The sequence below is a fragment of the Talpa occidentalis genome, unplaced genomic scaffold (assembly GCF_014898055.3).
Source record: "Talpa occidentalis isolate TD23 unplaced genomic scaffold, MPIMG_talOcc4v2.1 talOcc4.8, whole genome shotgun sequence".
In the NCBI taxonomy this organism is placed as follows: Eukaryota; Metazoa; Chordata; class Mammalia; order Eulipotyphla; family Talpidae; genus Talpa; species Talpa occidentalis.
The window spans coordinates 7,841,234-7,859,523 of record NW_023605194.1 but is presented as its reverse complement, the minus strand read 5'-3'; the positions used below and the strand labels follow the sequence as shown (position 1 = coordinate 7,859,523).

General features: G+C 50.9%; 1 protein-coding gene and 1 non-coding gene across 2 annotated transcripts; one reads left to right on the top strand and one right to left on the bottom strand.

Moving 5' to 3' along the window:
* Positions 1-10,506: 10,506 nt before the first annotated feature.
* PRLHR (prolactin releasing hormone receptor) lies at positions 10,507-11,938 on the bottom strand. The gene has a single exon (XM_037497066.1). The coding sequence runs from the start codon at positions 11,815-11,817 to the stop codon at positions 10,705-10,707; it is 1,113 nt and encodes a 370-aa protein (XP_037352963.1). The 5' UTR covers positions 11,818-11,938; the 3' UTR covers positions 10,507-10,704.
* A 4,666-nt stretch (positions 11,939-16,604) lies between these two features.
* LOC119234965 (U1 spliceosomal RNA) lies at positions 16,605-16,773 on the top strand. Its single transcript, XR_005122736.1, has one exon. It is a non-coding gene; the product is annotated as a U1 spliceosomal RNA (small nuclear RNA).
* The last annotated feature ends 1,517 nt before the right edge of the window (positions 16,774-18,290 follow it).

The following is an 18,290-nucleotide window of genomic DNA, read 5'->3' as shown; positions in this document are numbered from 1 at the left end:
TTGAAATATAGGAAAGCTTCCTCAACGTGATAAAGGACATCTATTAAGTAGCCACAACTCACCTTAAGGAGCAAGGCTAGGGATTTCCCGAAGCTTGGCGAGCCCCCTGGGCAGAGGCGGGCTAGGAGGCCACGCCAATTCTATTTAAATTGTGGGTTGACTTTGATAGAATGGGGGTTTCCTCTAGGTCAATTTGGGGACCTGCATCCTCTCCTCTGTGGTTTTATCGTGGTTTTCATCACTGCCCTCCGACCCCAGGACAGTTGTGAGTTCTCAGAAGCCATGTTTCGTCTCCGTGCAGCTCCCCGCCGGGCAGGGCCTTGCTGGCGTCCAACGGCACAAGAAGGAAGGCGTGAGCGTGTGACGCCTCTGGAAGGCAAGGGGCTCGCGGCTGTGAGCTGGGGCGTCGTCCTGGAAGCTCTGTCAGCGTCTCCCGGGCTGCCAGCCTCAACCCCTCTTCTCCACACACTCCCACGTCCTTCAGAGGAAGGAGTTCTTTCTCCGTGGTCCCAGAAGGAGGGATCCACACTCGGTTCCCTGCTTCTCTGGCCACAGCGACAAAACCTGATTCCACAAGTGAGTCCCCAATGTGAGATGACAGGAAGGTGAATGCTCCCTCCCAAGTTATTCAGGACTAGAAGGACTCTGGCAGGATCTCCAAGGCCAGTAGGAGATCCTCCTGGCAGCTCTCCCTATCTGGGATGTTATGATCCATCCCACACCTGGTTGCCACACCTTAGACACATCTCTTCCAGACCACAAACTAGAGTTAGACCAAGGATATACACCATGGGTTACTCACCCTCTGGGTGTAGTAAGCTAATATAGGTCCTCAAAACTGCCCTCCACTTTGGAGGAGGAAACCAGAATGTAAAACTAAAGTCACCTGGTGAAGGTCACAGAGTCACATAAATGTAAGGCTCCAGCGCCTGTGCTAATCAGGGCCTCCAGCAGCTTCAAACCAAGAGAGAGTGGTACAGTCCAAGCAGTAGGAAGGCAGAGCATTCTAGCCTGGAGATGCAAAGCAGGGCTGCTGCGAGACCTGCTAGGAACTGACAGGGACCCAGGAGAGCAGTGTGCTGACTCCGAGAGACTTCCCCAGTCTGAGCCACTGGCCCCCACCCTGTTTCCATGAGTTCCCTCCTTCCCACTTCAACTCTCTCTGGTCTCACACCCCCACACTTAGCTCCTCAGCAGCCCTTCTCTCCAGGCTGGCTCTGGGGTCACTTTCCCCACAGCGAGGTTCCCTCCCTGAATGTTAAGCTTGATCCACAAGGGCCACGGGGTAACAGAAAGCGCCGCCGTGGCCACAGCCCCCCCAAGCAAATCCCCCCTGCTCTGAGCTCCTGGTGTCGCCCCAGGGGAGTCCTACTGTGTCCCTTCCCCTCTACACCTGCCAGAGCCCTTCCTCCCAGCTCTGTGCCCCCTGCGGGCTGAAAAGTGGCCGCCTGCTATAAAGCACCATCTTTGCCTTAAATAAGCTTCACCCCAAACTGTATCCGAACTGGTCGGCTGTCACTGTAAAAGCTGGGTGGGTGTTTCTCACAAATGGCTTTGGAAGGCACCCCCTCCATCAGTGGACATCTGCTATTCAGCTGCCTGTCAGCTGCCTCTTCCCTTAAGCTACTTGCTCTTCGTCGGGTCTAAGCTAAGCCTGATCCTGCATAAACTCACAGTGACGCACATGCTTTTTGGGTTTTTTGAACAGTAAGATTATTTATGAACTCAGAAAAATAACAAAACAGAATTGAAACAAAAACCACACAAATGTGTCCCTGCTGCACCACCAGCACAGCCTGTCACATGGCCAGGACCTCAGCCCCCTAATGTCCTGGGCTAAGCCCCCACATCCTCTCTAGACCTCATGCCCTGATCTGGGGTAAAATCTGGGGTTCACCAGATGCTCCCTGGGGATCCTTCTGAGGGTCTTGGACTCTCTCTGTGTTTCAGTTTCTCTGCCCTGGAGCAGGTGTTCTATTTCCCAGGACTTCCAGCGTGGGACGGCCCCAGTCTTCAAGTCCCAGCTGCCACAGCTGTAGCCAAGATCTGTAGCACGGGTGTGCCCGACCCCTCCCAGAGTGACAGGCTGCAATCAAGTAGAGACCAGCCCCGGTGTCAGGACGTGCAAGGCCGTAGCCGCCTCTCCTAGGCTCTCTTCCATCAGCTGTCAGGAGCTGAACTATCCACTGACTCTGACTTGAAAAAAACAAACAAACATAATGAGCTCCTGTTCTCAGAGCAAATACACTGACCATGGGAAGGATGATGAATATTCTTTGAGGAATTGTAAATGGACTCAAAACCAAGTCACCCATAATGAAGAGATTCATGAAGACACACATCCGCACTACTTGACAACAGGCATGGGCGCCGACAAGGACGTTCTTACCGTGATCTGTCCTCTCCTGATGCAGGCAGGCTGGTCTCCATGCAGGCTTCGCTGCAGTCTCAGAGTATCATTACCTCTTGATGATCATAATGAGCACCTGAGTAAGTCATAGCTACTAAATTGCTCGTGCACTTGTACATTTAGTAGGGCAAGGCAGCCCACGTCTGCTCATGCAAGAGGAAAATAACAAGTACCAAAGGAGGAAAATACAGGTCATAAATGTTTGCAGGCAGGCAGGGAGGGAAGGAGGGAGAGGCTCCATCCAATGATAGAATTTCAGCCCTCCCTCGCCTGGTCAATATCCAAAGATGAGACATTCTGTGGGGACAGAATCCTGTGCCTGATGAGGTTCGGGTCACCCCAGCATCACTCTGCCTTCAGAGGATGGCGGTCCACGCTGGAAATTTCTTCCCAGAGGACTCCAGGTTCTGACACCCTAAGCCTCACAGCACACAGACGTACTGAGCCCCGGGAGAGTGATTATGCAGTGGCAGGAGGACACGGAGCAGGATCTCTATGACCCGAGCAGACGGGGGAAAGGGGGAGAGAACCCTGGAGCCCTCGGTGACTTTTCAGGCTTTTATTGGGATTTACCAGGTACACGGCAGGCAGGGGTGCTGGGGGGCCGGGAGGCTGGCGAGCCTCTATCTGGGCTCTCCAGCCTTCTCTGGTGGCCTTGTCCTCTGCTCCTCTCGTGGTTCTTCCGTTTGTTCTTCTTTTTGCTGGCATCCCCGTGACGCTGCCCTTATAAGGCCAGGCTCTCAGCACAGGTGTACCACTCCCGCATGCCCACACCCCACTCCAGGTGCCCACCATTAGGCATGTATTCAGGACCGCAGGGATCCGTCATCCATCCTAATGGCAGGAGGACAGAAAAGCCGGATGCTTTTTCACTTACCCTACAGATTAGAAGCGCAGGGGCAAATCCCAGCTACGGGGTGAATCAGGAACCCACGCTGATGAAGTGGGCTTCAGGTTCTGTGTTTGAGAGTTCCGGGCAAAGCAGGTAACTCTACCTCCTCCTACTATCATCATCCGAAAGAATGACTGTGACGAACACACACACAACCTTAGAGCAATCCAGACAGTGAAACCTTTAACACTAAGTCTCTTAATGTTATTTTTCATCCATATTCATGGCCGTCAAGTCTCCGAGCTTTACGAATAACTTATGAGCATCTGTTAAAAAGAAATTAACTTGGGCTCTCTGCTGAGATGCGATTGATGACTCGGAAAAAGTGAATCACGACTCTAGCGGGCACGGAGGTATCAGCGAGCTGTAGTGACACCCTAGACCTCCCTGGGTGGCAACTGTCACTTCCCAGAACCCACGCGGGTGTGCGTTCTGCTTCGTTTCTTCCTTGAACACAGGACACGTCCTGAAGAAGACGCCGCCTGGACACGCGGCGGCCACCGTGGGCTCCCACAGTCTCTGCTCCCTTCTCGCCACCCCCTGCTCTCCAGTCTCCAGTCTCCGCTGCCCTGTTCTGCTCCTTATTCTCCTTCTAGAAATGGTGGTGATTCTCCAGTGCCCCTCCCTGCTTCTGTCTCCCGTGCACACACCCAGGCTTTCCCTGTTGCCAATTAGGTCCTAGAGTACATTCTCGAAAGTCATTCTCTGTCTCCCACCCATTGTAAACCTCTGAGAGCTCCCTATTGTCCCCCAAGAAGGTCCAACTCCTTGTGTTGAAATTTAGAGTACGGGGTGGTGGGGGGGGAGCCCCTCTATGGATGACAACCCAGGCCCCGGCTCTGCCACCATGTCGTGGCACCTGGACGAAGGACTTGAATTCCCTCCATGTCTGTTTTCCTACCTTGAAAAGCGAATGATGATGGCAACACCCGCTTCCTACTGTGTTGAGAAATGAATGGGGGGCAGTCCTTGGCACCGTGTCCAGCTCGCCCTAATAAGGCAATGAGTTCAGTGACTCACTCCCCAGAGCCAGCCTCAGCCGCCACCTGTCTCTGCTCTCATAGCCCAGCCGCCTCCTTCCAGCGGGCACCCTTCCCACCCCTGCATCGGTGGGGCCATTCTCCACCTGCCCCCCACCATGCTTTCCTGCAGGGCTCTTCCCTGCGCACAGTCTCCAGCGGGTCTCAAGCGCTGCCCCAGATGCCACCGCACCCGTGAAGTCGCTCCGAGGGCCGGGCTGGGGGGCAGCTCCTCGGCCGGGCCCGCAGGCCTGGGTTTCTGCGACGCACTTAGATACTTAGTCATGTCCGGGGAACATTCTGGTTTCTCTAAAGCTTGCTTTTCCCCTGCTCCCCATCTGCGCAGACACCTGAGGCTGACTCTGTGCCCCCCCAGGACACTGCCCGCGGGAGGGGCTTCTCTAGAGGACTCTGCCCTTGGGGGTTCGGGCAGCCCCTCCCTCTCCTCCCCAACCGACTCAGCCGTGGTGAGAGGCCCGGGGCTCCTGCCTTGGTCGCCCCATCCGACCGACCGACTGTCTCCACACACAAAAGAAGCGTTTCGTGCTGCTCCCCACTCAGAGATGACGCAGGGTGGCGGCGAGTGGCTTTGGGGCGCGCCCTGCGGGGAGCTCCTTCCCCGACACACCCACCCTCTCGCCCCCAAGGCTGGGGAGGCCGCGGCTGGCAGCTCAACCTTCCCGGAGCCCCGGGTTTCCCCCCCACCCCCCACCCCCCCCCCCGCAGTCAGACGGCGCGTCCAGCAGCACCAGGACGCCGAGCGCTGGGCCGGTCACTCCAAGGCTCCCCCGCGCCACGCGGGACCCACGTTCCGGGCCAGGAGCCTCCCTCTGCCTGAATCGGCCCAGAGCCCCCACGTGCAGCAGAGGGCGCCTCAGGGCCCCGAGCTGGGGCTGGTGAATGGGGAGGCCGGAGGGGGCAAACACCCCGCAAGGCGCCTGCCGCCTCGGCCCGGTGGAGAGTGAGGGCGTGAGCAGAGGACGGACAGGGGCGGGACCTGAGGTTCGGAGGGAGCCGGAGAACGTCGCGGGGGCCCCGGCCGAGGCGCGGGTGCAGAGCCGTCGCCCCTGCGGGCGGAGACAGACGCCGCGGGAGCGGGAGCAGCGGGCGGCGCCTGCAGAGCGGACGGGGCGGGTCGCTTGGAGGCTGCGCTCGGCCGGGGCGCCAGGAGGCTGGGCGGGGAGACTCGGCCCGAGGCGGCCAGACGCGGCCCTGAGGCTCCCCTGGAGTCGGTGGCTCCGGCGCTCCGGCCCAGCTCCAGGTCAGCGACTGAGCGCGCAGCCCCAGAGCGCCGCCAGCACGCGGCCCGGCCCGCCTCAGCCTCCACCAGAGGACACAGACACGGTCACCGGCACACGAGCTCCTGGCAGGACCCCAGGTCACAGAGACCCAGGATCAGGCTGGGCGCCATTGGCCAAAGTCGCGTGGGCACAGGAGCAGGCCTCTGAAGGCCAGAAGTTGGTCCTGCTGTGTGCGGTCACCTGCTGCCGCTGCTGATGTGGATAAAAAGGGGAGCAATCGGTGACTCCCTCCAAGAAGTGGAGAATAGGGAGAGGAATGGCTGGCAGCACCCCAGGCACTTCTGCCCTGCAGTGCCAGAGGCCTTTGACCTTGAGTAGAAAGAATGGCCCCTGGTCAAGGACACACAGCCGTCCTGGGCAGCCAGCTCCCCTTTGAGGCATTGGAGGCGCCAGCAGTGTTGCTGGGCATGCTGGTGCAGCGGGCGAGCCACCCTGAACCCCTGTGCTGATGCAGCTCTGCTCTGGACTGGAGCTCTGCTTGGGGGGAAGTAGGCACACCTGCCTGTAGCACCCCTGGAGTGGGGAGTCACAGGTCGCTTTGGGCTCAGTTCCTGGTCTAGGTGGGGCTGGAGCTCAGCTTCCACACGGGTGGTCAGGCTTAGACTCAGCTGCAGGTGGAAATTGCAGACTCCCAAGCCTTTAAAAGACATCTTCTCTCAGAATGTTGACTGTAAATGCCCAAGCATTTAATGTGGACTGTAAATGCCCAAGCTCTATGATTGTATTTACAGCAAAGAAAGGAAGTGTGCTGGGGGAGCCTGGGGTAGGAAGGAAACAGGACAGAAGAGGCCTTTCGTAAATGAACAGGAATGGCCACTGCCAGGGCCCACCGCAGCCCCACATTTACCCCTGTGCCTCCTCTTGGGCCTTCATAATAATAAGGCCCAAGTGCCCCCAGGCTGCTCCCCATGGCCAGGACACCTGAGCTCACCTCCCTGGGATGTTACCGGCAGTGCCGGGCCTCCAGCCCCAGTGACTGGGCCTACCTCTTGGAGTGAAGACCCAAGGTTGACGGTGGTGTTGGGGCTGGGAGAAGAGTCCAGCCTCTAACTTCTAACCTGGAGCTCAGGCCTGACATTTTTATTTCATTTTTCCAACTCGAGTGTTTTTTTTCATTGCTTGGCAAGAACTCAGCTTGTGAGGTGGGGGGCGAGGCGTACCTTCCCATTCATCACGCCACAGCCTCCGGAAGGAGATGAATTCAGGAGTCTGGAGAGTTAGTCTTGGGCAAGTCAATAAGAAGATTCTCTGAGCACAGTGGGAGGGAGTGTTTAAAAGGAGAAACTGTTTGTTCTTTGCTTTTTCTGGCCCAGGTTTCCTTACTGCAGCCCCAGACATCAAAATGAAACACATTTGCCCTTTCATTGTTGGGCTTCCTCTGGAGAGCTCTCTGTGAGATTTATCACTCACAGGCCCTGCAGAAATCCGTGCAAACTACTTTTCTCCACCTCAGCCTGGAGCTTGTCTAAAAAATGATCAATTGTATAAGCGCACAAGACCCCAGAGTGGGGAGGAAAGGCACCAGGCGTTCACATGGTTCAATCCACCCCTTCGCCAAGGAGCCAGCGGGTTTCTCCCTGTGAGCTCTACCACAGATGGGTATTTAGATCCCATCAGCAACCCTTCTCTGGGGTAGGGGTAGCTGCAGATGAAGGATTTTATCCTTTTTTATGGAAAAGTAGCAGAACAAAAGGAAGATTGGAGAAATAAAGAGTAGGAAATGAAAGGAATTGAGTTAGAAAGCAGAGGCGAACAATTCGAGACCTGTTTGAAATGTGAACAGTCAAAATGAGGCTCTTATCCATCCAGATAGAAACATTTGCAACGTGAGTAGACCAACATATCTTACTTTGCCAGAAAATCCTGTTTCTAACTATCATGAATGTTTTTGAATCTAGATAATCAAATTTTCTTTATATAACCACATGCTGGAAGTTTTTAAATCTCCTAGGCTATATGTGGAATTGCGTGGTCCAGATTTTGATGAAATAGAAATTAAACGTGAAATTCTCTCCTCTCCTGTGGGTTTAGGTACATGCAATCTGGAGAGCTGGGTGCCTAAAATACTGTCATTACTGAGATTGGGGCAAGAGCATCCCAGAAGGAAGACCCAAATGAACAGTTCTTTCCTGGAATTAGCTGGAATTGACAAGTTCAGATTCAGTAGCATGTTTTTCTTGGCATGATTTATCCATGCTTTGACCCTGGCCATCCTGAGGTTGTACAGTTTCACTGTGTGTAACTGGCTTGATTTATCAATTTAATAATTCCACAGAGGAGACTGGGCTATTGATTTACTATTTATTGAGCACCCACGATGTGTCAAACACAGCACAAGCCCGAGCCTGGAGAACTTCACACAGTGAGTCAGCCACATACTCACATCTTGCACGTGTAACAAAGACATCAACGCATGAAGGATAATCAATGAGCTAGCTGCCTTGGGGAGCAAAGGTGGTACTGACCTCTCCTCTATGGAGAGTGAACCCTCTTGAGTGGGTCACCTTGAGGTCAGTTCCATGCCTGGCATTAGCAAGACCCCTAAAAGCTCAGGAATGTCAACCACAGTACAGAAGTGATTAATAAGCCTCGCTAAGGAAATACACCTGAAACTTAGCATCCTGGATAGGAGAGCAGGCTGAAAAGCCACAGGAAGGAAAATTCCGGAAGTTTACATCAATTGAAATACTATTACCTTAGTATCTCTCACAGTTGCTCTTTCTAGACAACTATTGCCAATGCATATTGAAATGCTCCCCAGCCGATTTAGTGAGATAAAATCTATTGATTGGTTGCCAGAACTGAGAGCCAGTGACAATGCCTGCAGAGAGGATTACAGAGCCTCCCGTCGCCTCGGGAGGGACTGCCAAGTCCCGGGCTGGCCCGGTTCCCAGCTCCACAGGCTCTGTGACTCCGTACAGGAAGTGGCCTGGGTACACATTCTGGGTGGTTGGTATTAATGAAAATGAATGCTATTAAATAAAATTTTCTACTTCAACTCTATGTGGATTTCTTTAGGCGTCACTTCTGAGAGATTTTTTAAAAGTCCATTTGTTTTGCACTGAAACTAATCCACGCTGATTTCAGAAAGGGTAAGAATTAGGAACTCTTCAGTTGTCAGTTTGCATAATCTGTAAAGATGTTTTTAAACACAACATAGTGTTCTGACCTCTCTAGGCTCTTCACAAGTCCACATAAATTTTCAAATTTTTAACTTGAGGGTATGCTCGAAACAGGTGTCAGCCTTTCTCATAATTAGTGGGGACACTTGCTTCTCTTAACTGATATAGACTTAAATTAAGCTAATCATTTTTAAGGCCCTGGCAACCAGGATTTGGAATAATTCCTGGTGTAAAATTTTATAATACAATTTATAATTTATAATACAAATCCTGGAATTCCAAATCCACAGATGAAGTTGAAAGTCAGCCTTAGTGCCAGTGTCGGGGGGGACTTGCATCTCCTGCCTTTTCCTTCCCCCCAGCCAGGATTTTCCTGCCCTTCTCCATACTGCAAAAAGTCTAGTCATAGAACTACTAAAGAGTCATGTCACTAGTGAACCCAACCATAAATACTCATTCTTCCATGTATTACTCCAGCTGACTTTGGAATAATTACTCCAACTGACATTGGAGCAATAGGCTTTAATCCTGTCATCTCCACATCACCCCTCTTTCCCTTCTTTTTGGGGAACATGTTAATAAGTGAATGAGCCCATTTCTAAAAGTAACAGAAGGAAGAGGTGGGGAAACATTGATGCTACTGTTTAGTGAGCTGGGGCAGCACTGGAATCTTACAAATGGCGAATGAGTTGCTGCAGACTCTAGTTCACACAGCATATACCAGAGAGGCTGCCCTGACAGCTGGAGAGCATGCATCGTTTCCCAAGCTCCTAGCCTCCCTGCTCCGATTGCCAGTCCAGCATCAACATGGAAACTCCCATCCCACGGCACTTGTCCTCATTTACAGAACCCTCAGAAGGTTAAGGTGAGGATTATCAGCCAGGTATCATCAGGCAACAGCCTTCACCTGTTCCCGTATCCCTGGAAGGAATTGTTTGATCTAGGCATCCTGTGGGTGGCAATTCAGTTTTCTTTTCTGGCCTTGAATAAACTTCTCCCAGTTCTTGTATTTTGAGCTGATCCTGTTCCAAGTGTGTCGCCACAAAGCAGGTGCTGAGCAGTTAGATGCCAGGGGCTGATCTGTTACTACTGAGCAATTAAAGAATGTTGTTGCACATGGTGTGCATTGAGTGTTCAGAAAACCAAATATTTGAATGTCTGCCTTGTGGGAAATACTGGGTGTGTATACACAAGCGTACACATGGATATATGCCCCCCCCCGAAGTGATTTGGACTGTTTCCTCTCTATCTCTTCATTGACTAATTCATCTCATTATTTTCAATAGAAGTCAGGAGATTAGAAGGGGGAAAACAGTAGAAGGACCTTTTAAAAATGGTTTGTTTGTTTTGTTTTGTTTTGTTTTTTGTTTTGTCCTATAGATTCAAGTGGACTTAAGAGCTTTTGGGTGTATAAAGGTCTTATTCAGGAAATGCTGAAATTCTAGATGTGGACTTGTTATACACACTCCTGGAATGCTAGAATTTTCTGGGTCAAGTTAACTAAGCAATATCAGATATTATATCTCAGCTGAGTCCCTTGTGAGCTGCAACCCAAAAAGCTTTACAAACCACACCACAGTTATTTTAAATCCCACCCACATTGTTCCTCCATCTCACCAGTGAGCAGGCAGAATGAAAAACAAGAAAGACAGCCAAGGTTCTGAAACACCGTTATGAACCTAGAGAAAGCTTTGTTTGGACTTCAAGGACATAAGAAGGAAATTATTAATCCACTTCCCTCTCGCTCGCTGCCACCAAGCAAAGCACAAGACTCCACCAAAGCCCATTTGGCAAAGACACAAGAACAAGGCAAGACAGCTGGACAAAAGCGCTTGGCTGCACGTTTTGCCCAGTATTGGCTTAGCTCTGGTGCTGGAAATAAGCTCCGGTCCGGTCTCGGGCGGGCACCCTTGGAGACCGGTGTGCGCGGGGCTCCCCAGCGCAGACCTGACGCGTGGCATTAGATGACCACGCTGACTGTCATGCTCTGGCCCTGAGGCGCGATCTTGCGGGGCCAGGAGAGCAACAGCTTGCGCAGCTCCTCGCGGAAGCTGTCGTGCAGCCAGGCGTAAATGAAGGGATTGTAGCAGGCCGAGCTCATGGCGAGCCAGTGGCAGAGCAGCTGCACTAACCCGAAGGCGTAAGGGTCGATGGCGCGCGGGTCCAGGTCCCGCAGCAGGTTGAAGACGTGCAGCGGCAGCCAGCAGATGGCGAACACCACCACGACCACCACCAGCAGGCAGAAGGTGCGGCGGCGCCGCGCGCGGTCCCAGTCCGCCTGGCTCTGGGTCACCGAGCCCGGCACCACGCGGTTCCGGAGCTTCACCGACACGCGGACATAAGACAGGAGAATGACCAACAGGGGGAGCAGGTAGGTGACAAGCAGTAGCCCCCAGGCGTAGAGCTGGCGCTGGCGCTCCTGAGACCCCCAGAACTCCTCGCAGAGGTGCACGCGGTGAGGTTTGAGCTCGACGTGGTAGGTGTGCACGGCCGCGGGCAGCGCCAGCACCGCGGACAGCGACCAGATGGCGAGCACGGCGTAGGCGCTGAGGCGCAGGGAGATGCGCCGGCGCAGCGGGTGCACCAGCACGACGTAGCGGTCCACCGCGATGGTGGCGAGCGTGAACACCGACACGTAGACCGTGACGGGCTGCAGGAAGAACACCAGGTGGCACAGGCCGCCGCCGAACACCCAACCGCGCGGCTCGAAGGCGTAGGCCAGCGTGAGCGGCACACAGGCGGCGCACATGAGCACGTCGGAAAAGGCCAGGTTGCCTATGAGGAAGTTGGTCACATTGTGCAGCCGACGCACCCGCGCTATCACAAACACGAGCAGGCAGTTGCCCACAAGCCCCACGACCACCACGACGCTGTAGAGAAGCACAATCAGCCCCTTCAGCTGATGCACCAGCTGCAGGCTTTGGAACGGGGTGATGGCCTGAGCGCCTGGGCCAGCCGTGGATGCGTTCCCCGCCGAGGACTCCACGCTCTGGTTGGCCGGAGTTGAGGCCACCGACGGCAGCCCAGAGAGTAAATCAGGGACCGCGGGGCGCCTCGTCGGCAGAGAGGCCATGGCCACCTGCCCAGACAGAAGCAAAGTCAGCCACTTCCCACTCTCCACCCACCCCCTCCTATACCACCCACACCACTACCCTGGCCCCCAAACATTCCCTTTGGAATAACTGTCCACAATAAAGAACACAAACAATAAAAAGTGCTGTTATCCCAGATCTGAAAAATTAAATCTTTGCGCAGTTCCACATGCACGCGCTGTTTAAATACCTCCTGCTCGACTCGGGGCCCTCTATTCAAACCCAGGAGCAAAGGTTCTACCTGGTGAGCGGGGCTTGGAGGGCGGGAAAGCGCTCGTGGAAGGACGGGAGAATCTGGCTGTTTCTGAGCAGTCCTCCGCCGACGACGACGACGGCGCCCCGGCTCCTGGCTTCTCTGCGGGAGCTGAGCACATTCAGGAGTTCTCGGCGGGCTCGCGGCGATTGAGAGAGACTGACGGCGCCTCCCTCCCGCGCCCCCCGCCTTCCCTTATATGGAAAATGGGGGCGGAGCGAGCATCGCCGGACTCGGCGCTTAAGAGAACTGAGCGGAGCGCGGTGTGGCGAGGATGGAACCAGAAAAGAAAGAAGAGGCTGGGAAACCTGGGGCAAAGAAGCGAGGGAGAAAATCCACTGCAGGATTTTGCAGAGCCCCGGGGGAGTTCTGCTCCGGATTAATGTGAGGACGTGGGGAGAGACTCAGAGGGGTAAATGGAGCTGGGGCACCACGCAATGTGGGGAGAGATAACGAACCCGTCCCGTGTAAAGTCCGGGTTGGGGTTAAGAGAGTCCCCTGGGGGGGTTCCAGGAGGGATTTAAAAACATAGATCCTGGACTTGCTGCGGAACTTCAGGTTCCCATCCCTCGGTACCCGCTGAACACTTGCCTGGCTGTGGAGTGATCCTCAAGTCGCGGGTCTGGCCAAAGCGGAGAAAGTGCTCAGCACCGCGGACAGCTCCAGCGGGTCTGGCCGAGCCCGAGAGCGTGTTCAGCACCGCGGACAGCTCCAGCCGCCCCGTGGCGCGCGCGTGGGAGACCCGCAGGCGCAGCAATAAAGGAGTCCCCTCCCCCCTGGGTCGCAGGCATCAGGAGAAGGGACTAGGCCTGGTACCAAGACTTCTGGCTGCCTGCTTCCCGGACTGCTGATTCTCGGATGAGTAGCGTGGTCTCTGGAGGTCGGAGGATGGTGATGTGTGGCTCCTGTGGGTTACTCCACTTAGTGCAAATGATAACGCTTTTATCTCACTAGGTCCGAAAATGCAACTTTCATTCCAGTTTCCCTACATTGGTGCATATCAATACTGGCCCCCACTACCTCCTAGTCATCCCTTCTGCTCTTTCTCTCTCAGTTACCACAGCCTGATCCCTACTTTGTCTGACTCTCCCAATACAGAATGTGAATTCCTGGACAGGGACCCTATCCCTTTTTATATAAACACCCTCAGGTGTCCTCACCTCATTTTATGGTTTTTTATATACACACACAGAGTAATAATCGCAATATTTCTACTAGGGCAACAAAAAGATTTGAGAAGCTGAAAAGTAACAAAACTAGTATTAAATTGCCTTTGAAATGCAAATTAACCCGGATCTTCGAGGTTGGGGTGGAGGTTGCAGAGAGAAGACTTTGTAATCTGCCTCCCTAGAAGTTGTCTCACCCCCCCTCACCTCTCTTTTTCTTTTTCTAGTGGGTGGAGGTCCATTTCCCCCTCTCTGGAAAGTACTTTGTCGCCTGGCTACAGTTATCCCAGTGAGGCTGGAAAGAAGAAAAATTGGTTCACCCTCCAAAATCATATAGGAGGAAAAGTCAACATTGGAACAAAAGCAATCAATTCTACACATCTTTATCTCTATTAAACTCACACTCCCTGGGTTATAATCAATTTAGTTAAAGTCAATATGTATTTTTAATTCTCATGAAACACAATCTGTACCTACCTAATTCCTTACCCAGTAATTCATCTCATCATGTTTATAAACAGGGTTATATGCATCCTGCAAGACTCTGTTTTGTTTCAAAATATCTCAAGTAAAGTACATTGTAGTAACACAGATGACAAGGGATTTGGCTGCATAATGAGAAGCGAGAGACTCTGGTCAATATCATTGATGTATTATACTAAAAACAATAACAAGACAACCTTGTCAACCACTAAAGGTCATGCAAATGTCAGCATTTGAAATTTCAGTGTTGGGGCACTGCCAGAGAAAGGAGTTGATCGTTTGCCAAGTTCCAGATAAAATGCTGTAAGGGTATTTTTCGTGTGTCAGTATTTGTAAGGTGGAAGGAAGTGAAGAGCTTAGAATAGATTTAATCCAATTTCAATTGTTATTTTCTGTGGTTCACAATGGAGTTAAGATTACAGCTAGGACATCATAATTAAAACATAATAATAGTCATAATTTTTTGTCTGTACTAAGTATTCTAGAAACCTGACAAACTATTAATAAACAAAATCTTTCAGGACAAATGAAGAAAAGTTAGTCCTTCGAATATACTTCTTACCGTAGATAACAAAATACAGGCTTTTATTACCTCCCCTGTCCCCAGCACCTTCAATGACCCATAAATGAGGACTGAACCCCTTAATGTGGTATTTCCAACCAATGTGTACCCCGACCTTCCCTGGCTTTTTTTTTTGTCTGATCTCCCACTCTATCTGTCTGACTCCCTATATTCGGCAAAACTACATTTTGGGGTGTTAACTGTCCTTACCATTCTTGTCTAATACCTCTCTTAGGGTTTATTTCATTCTCCAGAATATTGATAGCTTCCTCTCCCACTCAACTCCACATTCTTCACATTCTACAAAGCCCAACTTAAAAGCTACTCATTCCTCAAATTCTTTCCTTTCATGATCTTTCTGTCCTTTATTAATTTCTACCTTTGAAGTTATGGTAGTATTTTTGTTCTCCTGTCTCCACCAACCATGACTGTAAAAGTCGTTGTGGACAGAGGCCAATGTCTTGAAGCATCTACTTTGTACCTAAAACATACCAGACCCCAGCAGATACCCATACAAGTTTCTTTTGATTGAATGGATAAAAATTAGCCACCATTTATTGAGGACTTTTTACATGCCAGGCACTGAGCTAAATACTCCACATATATTATTATCCCATTTGATTCCTCAAATGGGATGGAATAAACTTAGGGGTGTCCTTTCCCAAGGGGTTGATTAAAAAAAGCTCTAGCAAATTCTATTCAAAATGTCACCATATCATGTTAGATCTTCATACCTCACCCAAAATGAACCTGCTTAGAATCCTTGGAGGAGCAAAGTTTTGGGCTGTATAAACACCAAGATATGACCATCTGCTTTATGATGATAATGGGCAACATGATGTGGAAAACAGAAGACAGAGACAGGAGAGGTAAGGGCTGCAGGGAGGTCTCTGGGAAGCTTGATTAGGGCTCTGACCATGTAAGGCTAACTAAGTGCCTGTGATTCCTTACGGTTAGCCCAAACACAAGGAAACCACTAGAGGCCATTTTTAAATTACTGGTGGGGAGAGAGCAATTTTTTTAGGCTTGTCTAAGTCTAGGCAATAACAAAGTAGAAGCATCCACAGATGTGGGCTTGGTCTTCTAAGCCTATTCTGTATATATATTCCAAGAGCCGGGCTCTTTCTGGCTCCCTCCCCTCACACTGGTTCCTCAGGCCTAATCACACAGCAGCTTTAGCAGCCAATTCAGCGTGTCAGGGGATGGTCACCAACAGACAGAGCAGTGTGGCCGGTGGTGTAAGTACTGACATGGCATCAGGTACAAAAGTGAAGCAAACTCCATGCATTTCCTTTTGTTTTCATCTGAGATTCCAGACATACTGATTATAGCCTGCAGTTCTGTCATGTACACACTAGTCATTTTTAACTCTCCAACCCAGCCTTGCCCTAACTCAGAGTGCAGCTTAAAAGCTTTCATTTCAATCAGAAACAGTCTTTGACTGGCTGGGTGTTTCTTCTCACCCTGTCAAAAATCAAAAATCAAACTCAAATGGCCTTGGGTCCTCTAACCCAGATGCATCTCCGAAGGGGCATATGGTGGAGTGTGGGATGTGAATTTTGCTTCTGCCTCATTTCAGTCTGGGATCCCTGTGGGCCCCAGGCCTTTGACCTAGAGCAACTGTATGCTTTCTCTAGCCAAGCTTGTGTGAAAGCTCTTGATCACACCCTCAACCCTGGGAGGGTGAGAAATCTACTACTACTACTAGATCATCTGCTATTAGATGATCCTGCACATGTGAAATTCTGAGGATGGAGTAAGGCATCTCTTTATTTTCCCACTAGACACCCATCAAACCATACTTATTCCCGGCCAGCTTTGGAGAGACTCTAGAGAATGTTAAGGTCATAATGGTAGGCAGGTCTCAGAGAAGAACAAATACAAACATGCCTTGCTTTTCTAGTGCAGACAACCTCTTATTGCATAATCTGTAACTATACCAAGAAATTCTGATCTCTCCCCTGCCTGGATTTATCCAGGAGATATGTTACCTCCTCCAGGAGAAGCAATGGATGATACCCCCCTGAATTAGGGTGAGGTAGCAAATCCTTCCCTGCCATGATGAAACTATTATAACTAATCAACAAATCATTGTGATACATCTATTACTCAACAAGGTCTGGACAAGGTGCCTTGAGTGAGAAAAAAGATGAGTAAGATGTACTCCTTGCCCTCCCATTGCTCACACCCTAGAGTAGAATTTGCTAGAAACAGGGTCAGTTAGCTGAAGGAACTATGGAAATAATTCCAGGATGTTGCTGCCCTAGGAAATCCAATATTAAAACTGAAAAGTCTGGTGGCTTGAAAAAAAACTAACAGTACACTTACCATGATCACGAAGGTGGTTTTCCCAGGGCGAGGCTTATCCATTGCACTCTGGATGTGCTGACTTGACCCCAGCGATTTCCCCAAATGTGGGAAACTCGACTGCATAATTTGTGGTAGTGGGGGACTGCGTTAGCAATGTCCCCTGGGGAAAAAAAAATAAATAAAATAAAAAAAATAAATAAAACTAGCAGTAGCTGAGATGCTTGATTTCAGTTCTTTTTACTTACATCTCATTATAGCTGATTCTCAAAATAATTTCCTTTTTTTTTAGTGTAATGGTTTATGACAATTACCTAATCAACTAAAAATTAGACCTTGAGTTAGGGTTCAGGGAATAAAGAATACACTCTGTGCTTCACAGTAACTGGCAGATTTCCAGCAGCCCTAGCTGCTCTATCCCTACACCCACCTCTGGATGAGTTTCTGTATTATCCAAACACCTCAAGAAATAAATCCAAATGATGTCCTCGGACAAACACAAAGCTTATCCCCCAACACACATTGAAAAAGTGATCAATATGTAAAATTAAAATTAAATATATCAGATTTCTCTAGACGTAGCTTGTGCCATAACGAACAAGAGGCAGTCATGTGTGTGACCTGGCCCTGGGGCAGGGAGGGGCCTCCACCCTCCCTGATCTCTTATTCTCTTCGAAGCCTGGAACATAAACCTGGTTCCTGAAAGCAACTTTCATCCCCAAGAAAGAGCTGCCTACTGTGATCCCAGACGCTTGCTCTAAATCCACTACCAAAAGTCCTGCAGCCCCACAGCTAGAACCTGCAAAGAAATGAGGACATTTTGCCTTTTGTTCTAACCTGAAACTCACCACATTACTAAAGGAAAATACATTTTTTAAAGGGCTCTAGATTCTAAATGCCTTTGTTCCTCATGAACTTTGTGCACCTGTCCCAGTTCTTCATTGCAAACACCAGAACCTACTCTGGCTGATTAAAGTAGAAAAGGGGGCCAGCTAGCCACACAATTGCTGGGGGGGACCAGAAAATCAGCTTCAAGGATAAGCTTCCCAAACCATCCCTAAGAAGAAAACCACCCACATCCCTCCCCCCCCCCATCCCTACCCCTGCCTCCCCACACACACAAACAATTTTGCTACCACTGCTATTGTTAGCCCCAGCAGCGCCACTTCTGGGCCAGGAGCTCAGTCTTGCAGCTATTGCTATTTCCAAACCCCCTCTGCATGGGGTCCCCACCTCCTCAGGTCATTCATTTCTGAATAAAAGTCTCCCTTTAAGTACCTCTGAGCGGCAGAACCCAGCTCCCTGCCCTGAGTTCTAACTGCAAAGCATGCTGAAAATTTACATTCTGACCTCCACTGAGGGAAGACACATAGAAGAAAGCAGGACACACACACACACACACACACACACACACACAACTGTGACTACCAACAATGTCTCTAGACATTTCCAAAGAAACCCTGAGGGAGGGAGTAGGGCACAAATGGTCCCTAGAGAGCCAGGCCCTCCCTGCCAGGCAGCAGATCTAAAGCTCTCCGGAGCTCTTCTTGCAAGTGCCCCCAGGCTTTGTAGCCAGCTCTCTCCAGACCCCTGCTCTCCAGAATCATGTTTGGAAAACATCACATTTCCTGGTCGTCCTGTCCTCTCACTTCTTCCTGAAATAGTAACAGGTCAAATGAAGAA

Coding starts and splice junctions, on each gene's coding strand:
- PRLHR (XM_037497066.1), bottom strand. CDS start 11,817: ATGGCCTCTCTGCCGACGAGGCGCCCCGCGGTCCCTGATTTACTCTCT.